This window comes from Labrus bergylta, chromosome 18 (genome assembly GCF_963930695.1).
Source record: "Labrus bergylta chromosome 18, fLabBer1.1, whole genome shotgun sequence".
In the NCBI taxonomy this organism is placed as follows: domain Eukaryota; kingdom Metazoa; phylum Chordata; class Actinopteri; order Labriformes; family Labridae; genus Labrus; species Labrus bergylta.
The window spans coordinates 5,833,028-5,850,819 of NC_089212.1; the positions used below are offsets into that span (position 1 = coordinate 5,833,028).

Genomic DNA, 17,792 nt, shown 5'->3' on the forward strand with positions numbered 1-17,792 from the left:
ACCTGTGTCTCCTTTCCTGCATGACATTCCCCACTCTCTCTCTGACTCACTGTCCTGTCTCTACAATAAAGGTATAAAAAGCCCTAAAATAAATCTTATGAAAAAAATAAAAGACAGTAAATTAAGTCACAGCTCCCCTTCAAAGTTAACGCCACAAAAATCAAACTAGTACAGAATTTATTTTTCTCTTATTTAATCAACGTACACTTAACCTTCATATTAAAATACTTCACTTTAAGGGGCAACCACTTCACTATAATTTTGTTTTTGCAAACATTAGGATGTTTTGTTGCGAGGAATGCCAAAAGTGTGTTTAGAAAATCTATTGTGGTGTCTATAGTATCTAGTGGTGTCAAAAGACATCCAGTGTTTCCTTTACTCTTGGATAAAATACACCACGGTCTGGGTGAATACTTGATTCTGATTGGCTGTGCTATAAAATATCCGTTAACTCCAGATATTGTCAGGAAATACATATCAGGAAATAATGCACACATTCTTGCTTTAAGCACTCAATATGAGCAAAACGTTACTTTTAATGAAAAATGTCAGGGAAATTAAACAAAGTATTAAGCAACCGATTTCTAAAATGTTTTAATATCTTTTAATGTCTCAACGTTTTTGATAAAACCGGGGCTTCTTGATACTAACTTTTATTTTAAGCTTTCTTTATCATAGTTTAACAAAAATATAATGTAGAGAAATGACAAAACCTTAGGGATTCATTATAATAATAAGTAGTGAAGGGTGCATATAATCTTAAAATTTAAGTGTTTTTTTCAAGACTTTGTAAATGCCCATAATTGTGACTTTCTTATTGGTCAGTCCCTCCAGCGTTTTAAAGTACATTTTCAATTAATGTTTGGACTGGTGTACATTTGGGCTTCCTTTCAGACCATTTAGACTTATAGATATAACACTTGCCATGTAAAAGGAGAAGGTTTAAACAGCAACAAAAAAGACAATATTTCTGTCCATATAATTTTTTCTGTAACAGAGAACAACATATTTTTCTGTAAAATTCAAAATTCATCCAAAAAAAATATGTAGATGCATTCATAGAATAAATGAAAAAAAATAATCCTTGAACCAGTTTAGGAAACATGCTTGATTCCTAAATAACATTTCTATATGTATTTGTTTTTATTTTAAAGGGACTGAGCATATTAATCAACATTTCTGCAAATATGCCAGAGTTAACCAAAAGGCAAGTGTCCATCTGTAGTCCCTGGCCAGATAAGAAATGTTTTTAAAAAAGCAATTTGTTGATTAATAAAATGAATAGTTGTAGAATAAACTTCCCCCTTGATACCTGTTACTAGTTTATCAATATTTGTAATTCAAGTGGGTTCGTTGACCACATTCCACTGAATGTCACGTTTCTGATTGGTTCCTGCGAGATTCCGTTTAACGCGCCGTCCAATCAGCTTCATTGTTTCATGCAGCCGGTGGTATGTTGTCCCCGCCCCCCGTGTGAAGCTGGAGATGACAGTCTGAGAGGAGGTGGAGGAGGAGAGGGAGCAACAAGTCTGTATGAGTGAAACTGTGAATTCAAAGAACATACATCGAATTACTACTGATTGGGCTTAAAGGAAACTATTCGTGACGAGTTCCCAGTTGGATTTATCTGCTGAGGGAGTACGGAGTGAGTATTTAAATGTTATCGGTTCTGGTCTGAAGCGGCTTTGTTATCAACAGGTGCCGCAGGAAGGACCGAGCTAAGCTAGTTAGCTGCTAACATTAGCCTGATAACGTTCAGTGAAAATGTACCCACCCTTTTTAAATCAGGTTAAGTTTTTGTTTTGGGGTAGTTTGAAAGTTTAAGTCAAGTGAATACATTTTATTTAAACTGAAAATTACACTAATTTTGCCTTAGTTTAACATTTATGCTCGTATAGTTTAGGGTTACTTTGATAGAGTAACAGGCTAACCAAAACAGCTAATGCTACTTAATGTGGCTAGCTGTCATATAAACCCTCCACAGGGTTTATAAAGTTAAATTATAGCATTATATATCATTTTAGAGTCATAACAGATTAGTGTGTTCAGGTTGAGTTAGAGTGCAGTTTTATCTTTTAACAATGGGTAATTTAACAGCAAGACCACAAAGTTAACATTGCCTTCACTAAGGATGATAACTTTATTCATTGATAAACTTTATAAAAGTTAGTAAAGGTCAAGAAGTTATATTGACTGATTTGTAAAAGTAAAGTTGATCTGGGGTTATAAGAAGTTAGCTTTCAGACAGGGTATCAACTTCTGATTAAATAATGATAAAAATACAAATTATTTATAAAGCACTTTTGGAAAACACAATGTTACAAAGTGTTTTAAACAGATATTAAAACTAGGAAATACACTTATGAATACATTGAAACATGCAGAAATCCACATATACATATAGGTGTTCACAATTCAAATACATGAGCATCTTATCCAGATACAAATTGTGACACATGACTAGAAATAGCGATAAAATCAAACAGGAAATAGTGTAAAAAGGCTAGCCCATAAAATATGTTTTTAACAGCCTTGTATGGGAATGCTGTCCCAATATTAATATAAAATATAAAGCTCTTGTAAACTCAGGAAATGTATTATCCTAACCTGCTGTGTAGTTGCCAAAAAACAAATCTGTACCAGCTATGTTTGTGCGTATAAGTAGCCTTGGGTCTTATCTCTAATAGAGAATGGTATGTATGTTTTTTGCTGTGTAAACACAAGATAACAACAATACTACTGAGAGCAGTATTAATGGCAAGAATGTCACTTATCGTGATCTATTTTTAAGACATCACTGTGAAGGCAAATCAGACAACTCTTAATATGTAACATGTCACATCTTTTAAAAAGAATGTACCTTATTAGTATTTTGTTTTATAAACCAAAGTCATCATTCATTTTGCCATTGAATACCCAAAGTCCAGTGGTAGCGTGTACAGAGATGATCAGGCAAAAGTTGAAATATCTCAACATCCACTTTTTATTTGGATCGTCAGAATAACAATATATAGCATATCAGCCTATATGATACTTTGCTGATATAGGCCACTAAGCTAAACATTAACATGTTTGTTTGGCAGGACCTGAATTAATTTGTGAAAGTAAGATTTGTGGAGCTGTAAAGACAAGACAGAGAACAATGAAAGGAAGCCTGCTGGTGACCAAATAATCAGACACAAGGTCTTGAAAACACTCACTCTGAAATCATCAAATGTCAGTGACTGATTGCAGTGTCATGCTGTGTGCCTGAGGCTTGATGATAACACTTTGTTGTTTTTGTTGTGTGGTTTGTTAACAATCACTGTCTGAGTGCCCTTGGACAAAAAAAAACAACCTATAACTTAAAAATATTTACAAGAAGAATCTTTGGTATCAGTGTCGCTGATTGCAGTCCTGTCCTGTTAGATGAAGGTGTGAACACAAATGAAGCAGAGAAACCATAACGTTTCATATTGCTTTGGGTCAGAAGAGCTGCAACCTGCAGATGGGATGGAAATATAAATAACTGTGTCAGCTTTAGAGATGTTGTGATGCCATTTTTCCCTTTGATATACTGTTTCTGATACCTACAGTTAAGTATTTGCTGAGATGGAGTACCCTTCTAAAACTGAAGATGAAGCCAATAGAAAAACTGCAAAAACTGCCATTCCTCTAGTGTCCACATGAGGCTCTTTGCAAAGCCCCCATTAACTCTCATTTTAACAGCAGAAATAAACATGATTACAGCCAGGTACAGCAAGTACAGCTAGAACCGCACTGTTGTTTTTTTCTAGTTTAATGATAATTTACCTGAAAGAAGTCGATTTTTTTTTCGAATGTGGTTTCAGATCTGGGGCGGCTGTGGCTCAGTGGTTGAGTTGGTCGTCTCTCAACAGAAAGGCTGGGGCTTCTATCCCCAGCTCCTGCATATGTCGATGTGTCCCTGGGGAAGACACTTAACCCAAAATTCCTCCAGCTGTAGCGTCAGCGACTTGTAAATGTAGAGATAATAATGACCGACTCTTAACATAGCAGCCTCTGCCATCAGTGTGTGAATCTATGTGAATGGGTAGGCGTGACCTGCAGTCTAAAAAGCTCTCTAGGTAGTCAGGAGACTAGAAAAATGCTACACAAGCTCAAGTCCATTTACTATTTCCTATCTGCATTGACAGGCATCAATATTGATTCAGAATTTTAGGCAGAATCTGAGACCAATTTCAATACGGGTATCGCCCATCGTTGGTTAAATGTGCAATATGATAAAAAAATACTGTAAGAGACAGATAAAACAACCAAGTAAAGCTTTTGTTTTCTAATTCCAGCCATCCAAAGATGACTGATACCAAAAAGTTCCTCATGAAACCCAGCCGTGTCACGTGTCAAACCTGTCGAGCATGCTGCTTTTACAGTTATTCTCTTTTATGTGAGAGCTTGACAGTTAAACTTACCTGTTGGTGTTTTTTTTTTGAGTCAATACTTTAGCGAATACTTGTATCTATTTTATTATTATTGTTGTTTGTATGTTTGTTGTTGCATGTGTAAGGCAATTCATGAGGCTTTTAGCTTTGTAGAGTTTCACCAAAGAGGGTTGGGTTTTGTATTTTGAATATTGGCAGAAATTTTGGTCGTTGCTTACAGGTCTAGACTTGAGCCTGATTTGAGAAAGTTTGAGAGTTGAACAGGTTGTTTTATACATGAAGGGATAACCTGTACACTGGATGAAACCTTACCTTTACTAAGGTGCGAGTCACTGTTGAAAGCTGTATAATAAGTAGTGCTGCTACTTAAAAGAGACAACTTGAAAGGAAAGAGCTCAAGTCAAATAGCATTTTGTTAGATAAATGTCTTCATTATTTCTTTTAGCTGTGTCATTGTATTCAGGCAGAACAGCTTCAGCGTTCATTACGTTTCTTTTTTATCAAGATCTGCAGAGCTTTAATCCTCCTTAAACTGTTTTGATAGACACAACATCCAGTATTGACAAATACCTCTAATCCAGCCCTAACATGTGGTCAGAGAGTAAAGAGTCATTCATCCCCCCAAAAATGTAATTGTTACTTCAAGCCCTGACAGCAATAATATAAATTATGGCTGCCACTAACAACAGTTAAAGAGCTAAAGACAGGTAAATTATCATGTTATGATGTTATCATGCAGCTGAGTGCTGAGCTGCTAGCTTTAGCTCAGCTTGTTTGACTCAGAATGATATAGTTTAAAGCCATGGCAAGAAAGTAGTCTTCTGGAAATGTTCTAATGCCTGCTAGCTGTGGAAGAGTTACGTTTAGCACTGGGCAGTTTTCATCTCCACACTTTACATCCAGACTGACTAAACGGGCAAAACTGGGAGTCAGGTGCAGCCCTGTAGTTTACTGTATAAGACGGGTGTGTAAATACCCCAGGGCTCTCAATCTAAACTGACCTTTAGATTGGCTCTGCTGCCAGGTAAGAGGTCATATCGCTATGGTGACGGGGTCAGAGCTGACTTTTACAGACACACACACACACACACACACACACACACACACACACAGTGTGGCTAGTGTGAAGCAGAGAGGTGAGGACGGGCACATCGGGCCACAGGCCAGAAAAATACAGAAAGTCCTCTGTTCTCAGGAATTCTCTCTTTCTCTTTCTCTCTCTCTCTCCCTCTCTCTCTCTCTCTCTCATTAGATCTGAGACCTGATTGGAACCCAAAGTTAGACCACTGACCAATCACTGCATGTCTTATGTCAGGATCAGATTAAAACTGGGGCTGATATTATCACCTGGTGGTCAGTGACTCGTTCACCACAGGTAAAATTAAGGTTTCCTCTTGGCTATGGCGAGTTAGTGTGTGTTGTATTCTTGTGTTTTCTGCTCAGTGAAAGTGCTTGAACCTGCGATAACAATGGGTGGGAGTTTCACGTCTTCTCAAGCAGTTATTGAACACGTTATTGAGGCTGTTTCACCTTTTAAAAAAGCAGATTTATGAACATAGATATGTTATTCTAAACATACCGAGCATACGAGTACCTGATACGTCTGAAGGGTGTGGTGCACCATGGATTGATGATTCAATAAATATCTTTATCATTACTGCACTACTACTTCATAAAATACCCCCTCTAAATGTCATCGTTTTTTGGCACATTGACAAAACATTTTTAAATATGACGATCCAGTTATTTGTTACTGCTTCAATATATATTATATACATGAATTTCAATATTTTAATTGAAACTCTGTGTATGCTTGTTTTCAACCCCCCCCCCCCCCCTCTTTATTTTGGCTCTTTAACTTTCCTCTTTTAACCCTGGTACAGGGTGGTACAGCCCTTTTTAAGTGTGTGTGTGTGCTTGTGTGTATGTGTGTACTCTAGTGTGTACTGTTGAACACAAGATAAGAGGCAGCTCTGCTTCTGCTCAGTGACATTGACACACACACACACACACACACACACACACACACACACACACACACACACAAGCTGACGGTGTAAGTCGCCAAAGTGCTTGATTTATTCCGTAAAACGTCAAAAAAAAGGATTTATGGAAATATTGGTCCGCTGTCTGCAGTTCGAACAATAACGTAGTTCTGTTTCTTTCATTGGTTATAAACTGAAGTGGCCTTGTTTTAACTTGATTAGTGTTGTATTTTTGATGTTTTGGTTATAACTGTTTATTTTGACTCAGTTGTGCTTAAACACTAAATGAACCCTCCATCAATATGCAGGTCCATGTTTCTTGTTTTTCTTGTCTCACTGTTCATTTTCTACTTTTCTTTTCTTGTCAACATTTTAAATTGCTATTTTTATTTATAGGACAGCTGAAGAGTGACAGGAAATCAATGGCAATAGAGTGTGTGGGGTAGTCATGGATCAGAGTGCCAAGACTGGAAGTCGAAAATGTGGCCGGTGAATTAAGGACTTTGCTTCTGATTATGGAGCGCCTGCACTACAGACTTTGCTAAACCGGCGCACTGTCAATGTCCTGTTTTAAACTTTATTCACATTTTCGATGGGCAAAACTGACATGCATAAGCTAAAATGGAGCAGCGTTTACATATTGAGCATTCTGTTTATCTGTGCGTTGTGAGCTTAGAAGTTATGGTAATGTGAAAGGTCTTCTTAAAATGTGTATTGTGGTGGGCGCCAGTAGCCTAGTGGTTATGTACAGGGGCTGAAGTACTCGAAAGCAGGCGGCCTCCAATCTGACCTGTGGCTCCTTTCCTGCATGTCATTCCTCTCTCTCTCTCTCTCTCTCTCTCTCTCTCTCTCTCTCTCTCTCTCTCTCTCTGGCTCACTCCACATAGAATAACCACCAGAAGTTTCTGTCTAGATTTACTAGCGGTTTCCTGAATATTCCTTGTATCGACTAGAGTGAGATATTTAACGGGGAATTTTGTGATTTTTTTTTTGTGAGTCATATATTTACACATTTCAGGTATGAATGACTAAAATTAGATACAGCTTTGTTGAAAAGATTATTGCTTCAGCCATCCCATCTGGTGGGTAAGGTTTGACCAAAGCACATCAGGAGAAGATCCCCACAGTGATAGACTAACTGTTTTTATTGGATCCGTAATCTAACTCCTAATCAGTTAATCTGTTGATTATTGAATTGTTTAACACAATTAAACCACTTAAAGAGCATTAACCACTTGACCACAGTATTAAAATAAATTATAACTAATTAACTACAGCTATTGCTGCACCTTTGCCAAGTAAAATAATTATACAAAGCACCTGCTGTTATGGTTGGACGTACCAGGTTTCCCTTAGAGAAATGTTCAGCTTTTCATTGTTACACAACATAAAGAAACAAATTCTTCTCTGAGTTAATCCTCTACAGTAAACACTCACACACTCGCACTCTTTATTCCTGATTTACGTCACGCTTCACCTCATGTCAGTGAGCTGACAACCGCAGGAGGAAATGGAAGTAGCTGCCACACCTGGTCATTCATGTCCATGTTAAACTATTAACTTTGTACCTTTTGTTGTAGAGATAGGACAGTGGATAGAGTTGGAAATCAGGGAGAGAGAGAGTGGGGAATGACATGCAGGAAAGGAGCCACGGGTAGGATCCGAACCTGGGAAGCCTGCTTGGGTGGGCGTGCACTACACCACAAATAAACCGGTGGCCAACTTTCAGGGAGTTTTGAGGGAGTTTGACTCTGACACTAGATTCATTTCCCTGTAAACTGGTCAGCCTAAATTCTGCAGGTATAATCGGTCTTCCAAAAATCTCTGGATAAACATTTAACACTAATTTGACTTAATTATGTCTTTATCAGTTTCAATCAACAGGTTTGTTTTGGAGAACAGGCGACATCTCTCCTGCAGAAAATCTTATGGACTGTGAAGTCTGGAGGGTTATTTTAATACTCCAGTTGTAAAGTTAAAAGCCTGCCGAGAACTTGCCCCTGCTCTGCTCTGTGTACAATGACACAGCAAAAAAGTGGTTGAAGGCATAAGTATACGATTGAGTGCAACCATGGGTCTTTCTATTAATAACTTGAATCAAATTGAATGGCAAAATTAGCCTCAATGTGCTCCCAAAAATGACAGAAACTCCTACCAAAATGTACAACTTTAATTGTTTTGTAACATTCCTCAAACATTTTAACACTTAGATTTGCAACATGCTCTAAACAATCACATCATCACCTTCAACCAAATGCAAAAACAGAAACATCTGCAGCTGGAAGTTAAAGTGATATGTAAATGCAGTAGTTGTATTTAGAAGACACAGGACAACAACACAGGAGGTAAACACAGACAAACAGCTCTTGAGGCTTGAAGGAGTAAAAACCACATTACTGGAACTACAAAGAGCTTTCTGATTCCATAGATTTGCCTTGAACTGTTGCCTCAACAAGACACACACACACACACACACACACACACACACACACACACACACACACACACACACACACACACACACACACACACACACACACACACACACACACACACACACACACACACACACACACACACACTCATTGATACAAGCACTGCAGGGGGTAAGCTGTTGCAGCAGATGGTGTGTGTGTGTAAGAAAGAGGGGGAGGTTAGGTCATTGCTTATCAACTGTGTGTGTTTCTTCTTCAGATAAAGTTTTATTTAACTGGGTAACTGATCTGAGGTATTCGGTAGGAAACGGCTGCAGATCTTCATCAGGCATCAAACAGGATTTTCCCGCCAAACAGGGTTTAAAAAAACAAATCAGCATTTTCCCCTCAGCGACTTAAGAGGACTCTTCAAAAACTGATCTGAGGACCGGTTTCAGTCATAGTATACATCATAACTCAATGCAGGTCGGAAATCTGCTTCTGCTACAATACACATTTATTCTGTTTGGGTAACTGCATGTTAATTTGCTTTTTCTGAGCAGACAGAATCAACAATTTGAGCGACCTGTCCAATCATGAAAAACTTGTGTAATCCGATTTGCATTAAATAATGAAAAAGGACTTCATCATATTTTTTTTAGCATCGACGTCTCTACAAGTCAGATCAGATACAACCATGACCATGCCGTGTGCTATTTCTTTGCTTTGTTATTGTTGTGCATCCTGTTTGTGCACCATGCACAAACAAATGATAACATGGTCATGTGGTCTCAGAATGCTCCGTTTTGGTGTGTGTGTGTGTGCGTGTGTGCGTGCGTGCGTGCGTGTGTGCGTGTGTGCGCGTGTGTGCATGTGTCTCGCGGACCTGCGCAAATGTGTTGATCTAGGCTGGGGGTGGAGTCCATTGGTGGAGATATCAGGGACGGGAGGGGATTTTTTCTTTTTACCAGAATTCAACTGTGACGTCACAAGGAGAGTGAATTTAAAACGGAGCATTTTTCTCTGTGTTGTAAGACTAACACCGAACTTCCACCAGATACGTGTGCATTGCGTGTCCGCTCCGGTCCGTTTCAGCTGCATGCTCCATCGTCCGTCAACACCCACCGGCTGCGTTCTCAGTCCGCAGCACGGAGAGCTCAGCCGTCAGCTGGAGTGCCGAAACAAAGGAATTCCCGCAATATTTAAACAAACTAACTGGCGACAGAACGAGACAATACAATGTATGTGGTATAAAACTCTATATAAACCTTATAAACACATAAACCAACACACAAACAGTAATTATTCTGAACCGTTAAACCGTGTTTTATTTTGAAAATTAACCGGATGTTTTAATGTTGTATCAGTGTCTGACTTCCTGTCCCGCTTGTTCTTTTCTGTGCTAAATTGATGCGGCGGGCTCCGGCATCCGGTAAAAATAGAAACCTACGTATCTGCTGCTGCTTTTTCATAATAAGTCCCCTTAAAGTTTAAGAGTCTTATCCTCCAAGAGCTGTGTTTATCCACCACTCAGACTGCACATTCAGATTCATCGTCATGTTCATGCTTCATGTGGACATGATCAGTGGATTCTAAGTTTGTTTATCTTTTCTTAGTAGCTAGTACTCCCTCAGGACGGTTTTCCAGTTGGTTGTTTTACTTGCTTTAGGCCTCTTAATGGGCCTCAGTTTGATCCTTACTTTGTTTCCGTCCCACCCTCATTGAGTGTTAGCAGTCTGAAGTTTGTTATTGTAGGTGGAAAGTAAGCCCTCCAGACGAGCTGCTCAAATCCTCCTACACGTCTCTCTGACTGTGACTCCTCAGACTGAAGGGTCTTTATCAGTGTTTTAAGGCTCCAGTGGCTCAGAGACAGAAACTTGGAGCACCAGTTTCACTTCATTCACCTGCTGCTCAGTCGAGTGTCTGCATATTTATCTAGCTTTGTAAAACCTATTCTGGTGGATATTTTACCTGAAAAAAAATCCTCTCACAGAAGACTAGGAAGCAGTCTGTGGCATAGACAGTTATTATATCTTCATTGATGTAACCAAAAATGAAAACTTTGGCTCCGTTTTAATAATTCAATCCAAGTTTTTAGTGTCATTCAGCTTATTTTACAGATTGAAAAGGTCAATGAGTTTTACTTCAACAGTACTTAGGCAACATTTTACTATTTGAGAGACAAACGTCAACCTATTCTCCTCTCCCTGTCTTTCAAACTGTTGCACTTTCTGCCTAAGAGATCCTTATCTAACTTCCTCATCTTTAAGCTTGATAGCCGTTCCCATTGTAGTGTCGCAATCACGTTCCAATAAAAAAGATGCGATCAACAAACAGCCAATAGTCAACGAGGAGACTACCTAGAGCCTTCTCACAATGGCCTCGCTTGAAGCCTTTCTTAAGACGCATTTCAATCAAGCTGAAAGAACTCTAATGAAAGACTTGACCACTTGAGACACAGCTGGGAATCATGCATGCTACCTTGACAAAACACGCTGAGGAAATCAACATACAACACACAGATCTTCCTGCTCTCTTTTTTAGTAAAAGCAATAACATGTCCAGCGTGAGTTTCCGGAGGATTGCTCTGAGATTATGTTGCTCTCCTGGTGGGGAAACATATTTGTCTGTTGCACCCTGGGCAACAGAAGAACATTTCTCCAATGGATTAAAAGGATTTGTGAAAGGTTGTAGTTTACGGCTGACAGTATGCACATAAACGATGGATGGAAATGTCAAGTTGTCATTTTTATAAAGTCAACTTCAGGTTTGAGGCAAGCTGTGCAATGACAGTTTAGGGAAGAATTACAATGTAAACAGGTTAAAAAGAAGGCACTTCTTGCAGAAAAATGTGCACTCATCTGACTCAGACAATGTGAGGGCATAATGTGCCATTGTCCAAAAACTTGAGATGAAAACCCTCCTGCGATGTGAAACTTAATCCCTGGCAAGTGACATGCACACACAAAATGTCAAGTTTTGATGAAGATTTGAATAGTTTAGATTAGCTTGATACTTCACTGTGCAAATTCAAAAAACCCAACAGTGGGTTCTGACCTCCACTTTGGGAACCACTATGTTTTTCATATGTGCCATTATAAGCTGTATCTTCCTGCACTAATGAACTAACAAACTGACAGGATCTTTAACAACGCTGATATCGATTGTTTAATTATTATGTGACCACCAATTGTACTTTTTTCAGTCAGGAGCAGTACTGAACCTTAAGATCCAGTCGGTGTGTGATCTGATATGTAGTTCTTATGTTGAATTAGATGTAGAACAGTGACAATATTTTTTGTGTAGTACAGTAATAATACTGCAGTTTTGTTCTGTAGGTAGGAAGGTCAGATACACTGACATGTGTGAGTGAGGTGGGTTTTTATCGCTCATACAGAAATATAGAGACGGACACACAAACACACAGAGACAAACTCCCTGCCCCCATCAGAGGAATTTTGTTCCCAGGGCCGCCTGGCATTCCTCACTGCTGCATCATGGGACCTCTGGTGTGTGTGTGTGTGTGTGTGTGTGTGTGTGTGTGTGTGTGTGTGTGTGTGTGTGTGTGTGTGTGTGTGTGTGTGTGTGTGTGTGTGTGTGTGTGTGTGTGTGTGTGTGTGTGTGTGTGTGTGTGTGTGTGTGTGTGTGTGTGTGTGTGTGTGTGTGTGTGTGTGTGTGTGTGTGTGTGTGTGTGTGTGTGTGTGTGTGTGTGTGTGTGTGTGTGTGTGTGTGTGTGTGTGTGTGTGTGTGTGTGTGTGTGTGTGTGTGTGTTCTCCTGCTGGTAGGAGATAACAAATTAAACACTGGGCTGTTGTGGTACTGATAGATAAGGCATCCATCTCTCACCTGTTTATTTTTACCTTCTCTCTCTCTCTTTCCATTCATTTCTACCTTGCTCACCCTCACCCTCTGTTTTCTCATCCATGCACTCTCCCCTCCCACCTCCTCCCTACATATGTGTGTGTGTGTGTGTCAGGGGGACCACCCTGCTGCTGACAAAGCCGTTGTCATGGTTATTTATGCAGATTGGGGGGTTGTGATGACGTTTTTGTCCCTGAACTACTAAAATTAGAGAGAGAGATAGAGAGGTGCACATTACTTCACTAGCATTCAGAGAAAGTGACCGTATCCTAATGTCGGCCAATTATTCACCTGAAAACATCTTTTACATGTCATAATAACAGTCCATGTTTATTATCAGCCTTTCAAACGGTTACCCATTTAGCATTTTAACTAGGTCAGACTGGGAACCAGCAGAGTCAGTCATCCAGTAAGTTCATAAACAACCAAGTGAACCTGTTTGGACACTGTAAATTCTCTCTGCTCTCTTATCATTCAAACTGTGTTGAATGTAGAGAGTCTGCAGATTTCTAGATAGATATATTTCGAAATGTCAAACAGCCAGCGTTTGCACGGTTTTGTGCATGACAGAGCGGCCCGGGCAGCAACATCAGAAGAAGTAACTTCTTCCTCTTCAAAAATATTTAATCGCAGCTTCTATAAGGGCAGTACAATTGATTGCAATTTCATCTTGATGTTAATATTAGCTTTTCCCATAAACACATCCCTAAAGCCTGAATTTGATCCATTAAGTAAGACACTTCTCTGTGTGTGAACAAGCAATTTGTTATGGTTTAGCGTGTGCACATTTTACCTGGTAGCGGCCGCGTTACAACGGCCATGCTTTCACACAATTTAGATGTGAAAGTGATCAGTTGCCCTCAGATTAATTCAAGCTTTTTGGATTTATGAGGGACATGTTGCAGACACAGGTATTGTGTCAAACGGCAAATACACAAAACATGTGAATGAAAGCTAATATGCACTCTTTAATTTATGTTTTTTTTACATCATTACCACATTATGGAACAGCGTTACCGAACATTGCATATTCTGAAGGGCAAGCTAGTATTCAAAGAAATTCAAAGAACTATATTTATCTGTAACAAAAGTCGAAACACAATACAAGCTGGGCAGACAAGTGGAAAAGATTTAAATAGAAAGCCTTTATCGCCTTTTTTTTTACATTGTAGAAAGAAATGCTTCCACTTATAGCGCAAGACAAGCTGGCAAGGTCATGGTATGGTATTATTGAACTGTTTCTGTCAACGTAGTTTCATTTTTATAATTGATTATTGGGAATATAATCGGAAACTCAAGTTGTGGCTGGGAATTGGAAACACCATAACATCAGAGCAGATCTAATTATCCAGAGTGATCATCAGTCATTTGTGTGGCTTACTGAAATAACTTGATTAAACTAAAGTAATGACCTCATTGTCCTGCTCTTTTCCTGCAGGTGAAGGTATCATGGATGCCCAGTTCACTGAACTGCCCTCCTAGACTTACCTGAGATTAAGATATACACACCTTAACATCCCTGGAATCCTCACTTATAGTGACTTTTAGTGTGTGCGAGGGATGACAACCTCCCATCTGAACGGCCATGTTGCTGGGGAGGGAGGAGGAGGAGGAGGAGGAGGAGGAGGGGGAGATGAAGAGCTGCGAGGAGGAGGAGGAGGAGGACAGCACAGGGAAATGGCCGTCGACTGTCCTGGAGAGCTGGGGAGTCGAACGCTACCGGTCCGTCGATCCGCACAGCTGGAGAGGATACGACAACACCAGGTAAGAAAACACACTTTTCACTTATTTAAATCAAAGGTAAAGCTGAAAAAAAAAAAACATGCAACTCACAAGTTGTGTTTCAAGTCTATTTAATAGCAACTACTGCGCCTCAAATCACTGCACGAGTTAGAGCAAATCAAGAATGAATACAGACAAACGGTGAACAAATAAGATGAGTGGTGTGCTAAACAACAGTCACTGCACAGTGCTGAGACACCATATCTCAACGCCAGCTGATTTTAAAAGACGTAATGGAATTTAAAAAGTCTTTACAACTATGGATGTTTGCACTTTTCTGAAGTACTGCTACAATCCAATAGTGAAGCATGTTAAAGGGCTATGCACGTACCCATAGAACCGGGTTACGTCCAGTAACCGAACACAGCGCTCTGTAACCGAGTTTCAGTTTGCAGCTACAGACTTCAGCAGGCAGTTACGTTACTGACGATGGACCTTGTAGTTATGATGATGGACATTTAAAGGAATTCAGCATAAATGATTTAGATGAAAGTTTAGAGGCCCGATGGTGAAGTCTTCATTTCATACTGTTTTTGAATTTTTCTGATTGTTTTCTGATTGCGTCCATTCTTCATTCAACGCTTCAGTTGTATGTTTTACAAATAATCAACTGTGTTTGTGTATGTGTCTGTGTGTCAGGAGGATCTTCGTCGTCGTAGAGAGGAGGAGGGTCGGCAGCTGGACCTGAACGCCTCGCTCAGACTCCGGAAGCTCTCCCAGAATCCTCACATCGGCATTGACAACCCCACATTCCTCCAAGACACACCGCAGCAGCAAGCGCTCGGCAGCCAGCACACACAAGCACTGCTCGGTAAAACACACACACACACACACACACACACACACACACACACACACACAGAGGTTACAGAAAAACTGTGTGAATCTCTTCGGAGGAAAGTGAGAATAAAGAGATAGCCGGGAGAGGGAGGACTTGGAAGATGATTTGAAATACGATTTTTATTTATTTTTTAAGGAGAAAAGAAAAAGAGCTTTAGAGAGAGTAAAACGTCTGTGCGGAGAAGGAATGTAAGGTTGACATGTTTGCCGTCAGGGAGGGAATTCCTCAGAGAGGGAGAGAAGGACACGAGAGGCTCTTCAGGGCGACTTAATTAAAACTTTGTGAGGGGTGGAAACAGACACAAACAGAAACACGCTAAGTAGAACAAAAGGCTTGACCAGGAAATGAGATGCAGTCACTCACTCACTCACGGACAAATTTAAGGCATACTCAGGTGTAATTAAACCTGGCTCCCTTTGTTTGTTTTACACACCTGTGGTGCTACATGTCAAATAAGTACAGCATTTTTTCTAATGGCTCTTGTAGAGGCTTCAGTCAGTAGTTATAAAATGTGTTGCAATGAGTTTTGGCAGTAACTGTACCCAGGACAGGATGCATTTACCATAAAATCTGGTGTATAGGACGCACTTTTAATACCTATTTTTTCATCTTATATACCTATATATACCAGTGTGACCAATATACCAGTATAAAATACAGACAATGATGCGCCTTCATCATGGTTTTCAACCTTTTTCTCTGTCTGAGAGACCCCCCCTAAACAGACCGGTTTTATGTACCTGTATTTAAATCTGAAAAACAGCAATTTCATCAATCTCTTCAAATTCACCACCAGACCCCATGGCATGAAATGTAATTTTGCAGAGCTCAGACATAATTTATCTTCTTTTTGTGTTATTGTGTGTGTGTATTCAACAATTTAAAATGAAAGACAAAGTCAAAAAGTCACAAGAAGAGACCTGTTTGATGCCACGGTTGAGCAGCAACAAAACTTCCTATGGAAATGTAATATAAAAGGAACTTCCTTTTGCTGTTTTTATCATTTATACCTGGTAATGTAACAGCAGCTTCTTGTATCTGTAGGGATGTTTTCTCTACTTCTGAGAGAGACAGTGTACAGTGTTTAAATATACATTTAACAAAATCTAATGATGTGACTGTTTTTGTGTTTTTCTGCAGAGTTGGAAGAGTTGCTGCTGTCGCTGAAGCAGGTCCGTGGCTGCCTGTCTGACCAGCAGAGTCAGAATGACGTCGAGCTGGTTCTTGCACTATTAAACAAGGTAATATAAAGTTTATCAGAAGGTCAACATGTGATTGTGCTACTCTTTAAAGTCTCACTGGCTGTGGAGGGATTTACAAAGATAGAGCCGTGTGTCTGAGCTGAGGAGAGGAAAAAGGATTCTAATACAGACATAGCATTATTCCTGGAATTGAAGACGCTGATGGGCAGTATTTTGTGCTGCTATTAGATATTCTTATGAGGGATATTTTTATGCCCAAAGCTAACAAATAATTCAGCGTTTTTCCTGGAACATTGTGCCCTCTGTCAGGGGACTGAAAGCCTCGAAAACAGGAACCTTTTTAAAAAATCAGAAACTTTATCTGTATTTCTTGGAAGGTAACCTAATTTCATTTCTGGTTTCTGGACGATTTTCAGTTCTGAGTACTGATGAGTGATGACGAGTTGATATTAATAATTGAACTCTCTGCTGATTTGTATTTGGAGAAAAGTTCCTGGAGTGTGGCTTTAGTTGTATTTTAGGCTTACAGACTGAAAAAACACGATAGGCACGATAGATATGAAATCAGGAAAACACAAAAGCTGCCAATTAAAATTGTCTTCCACTTTGATCATGTCCAAACTAGGAATGATGTTTCCTTGTTATAATCAGAGTCTCTCGGGCACCCTTTGGTGGTCACAGGACATCCTGGCAGTGTTTCAAAATAGCTGCAGGTACAATAGCTCAGCAGCTCCTCTGATCATTTAAGAGCCTGATGTCCCATGACGTGACTAAACAAACTTATCTGGTTTAAATCCAGGTCTTTTTTGTCATCACTCTCCTCAGCGTTGAAGGGTTACGATGAAATAAGATCGACTCTGTGAGCGTGAACACCCCTGTGCTGCGGTGCATGAATTACTGTTAGCCTACAGTTAGCATTTATGTGCTCAGATGTAATCTCTTGATATTATGTTTGTTCAGATGTCTGACAGCAGAAACAACTTAATGTTCTGTTGTGCAGATTTGAAACACAGTGATGAGTGTGTGTGGGGGAGAGATTGATGTTTAAGCAGCTTAGGTTGAGCAATAATGACGATGATTAAGCCGATGACAACATTGACAATAATGTCATGTTTAGCGATGAGAGTCACAGCGAGGGAGCTCCTCAGGACCTCAGCCTGATCACCTTTTTCTGTAACACAAAGCTGGCAATCTACTTCTGTCCAATCACAGACATGCTTTTAAATAATTGTTCCTATGATGTCATCCTCAAGTAGCATTTCCTGCTTTGGAGTTTTATTTTCCACCATGGATCTTTTACTAAATTA

The 17,792-nt window shown here is 39.6% G+C and overlaps 1 protein-coding gene across 1 annotated transcript in view; it reads left to right on the forward strand.

Annotated features, from left to right (window-relative positions):
- The first annotated feature begins 1,489 nt into the window (after positions 1-1,489).
- The window catches only part of pals1a (protein associated with LIN7 1, MAGUK p55 family member a), a 29,818-nt gene continuing 13,515 nt past the window's right edge, over positions 1,490-17,792 (forward strand). The window contains exons 1-4 of the mRNA XM_020655540.3: positions 1,490-1,645; positions 14,099-14,424; positions 15,082-15,253; positions 16,424-16,524. Of these exons, the coding sequence (XP_020511196.3) occupies positions 14,221-14,424; positions 15,082-15,253; positions 16,424-16,524 (477 nt within the window). The 5' untranslated portion in view covers positions 1,490-1,645; positions 14,099-14,220. The remainder of the gene's footprint in view (positions 1,646-14,098; positions 14,425-15,081; positions 15,254-16,423; positions 16,525-17,792) is intronic.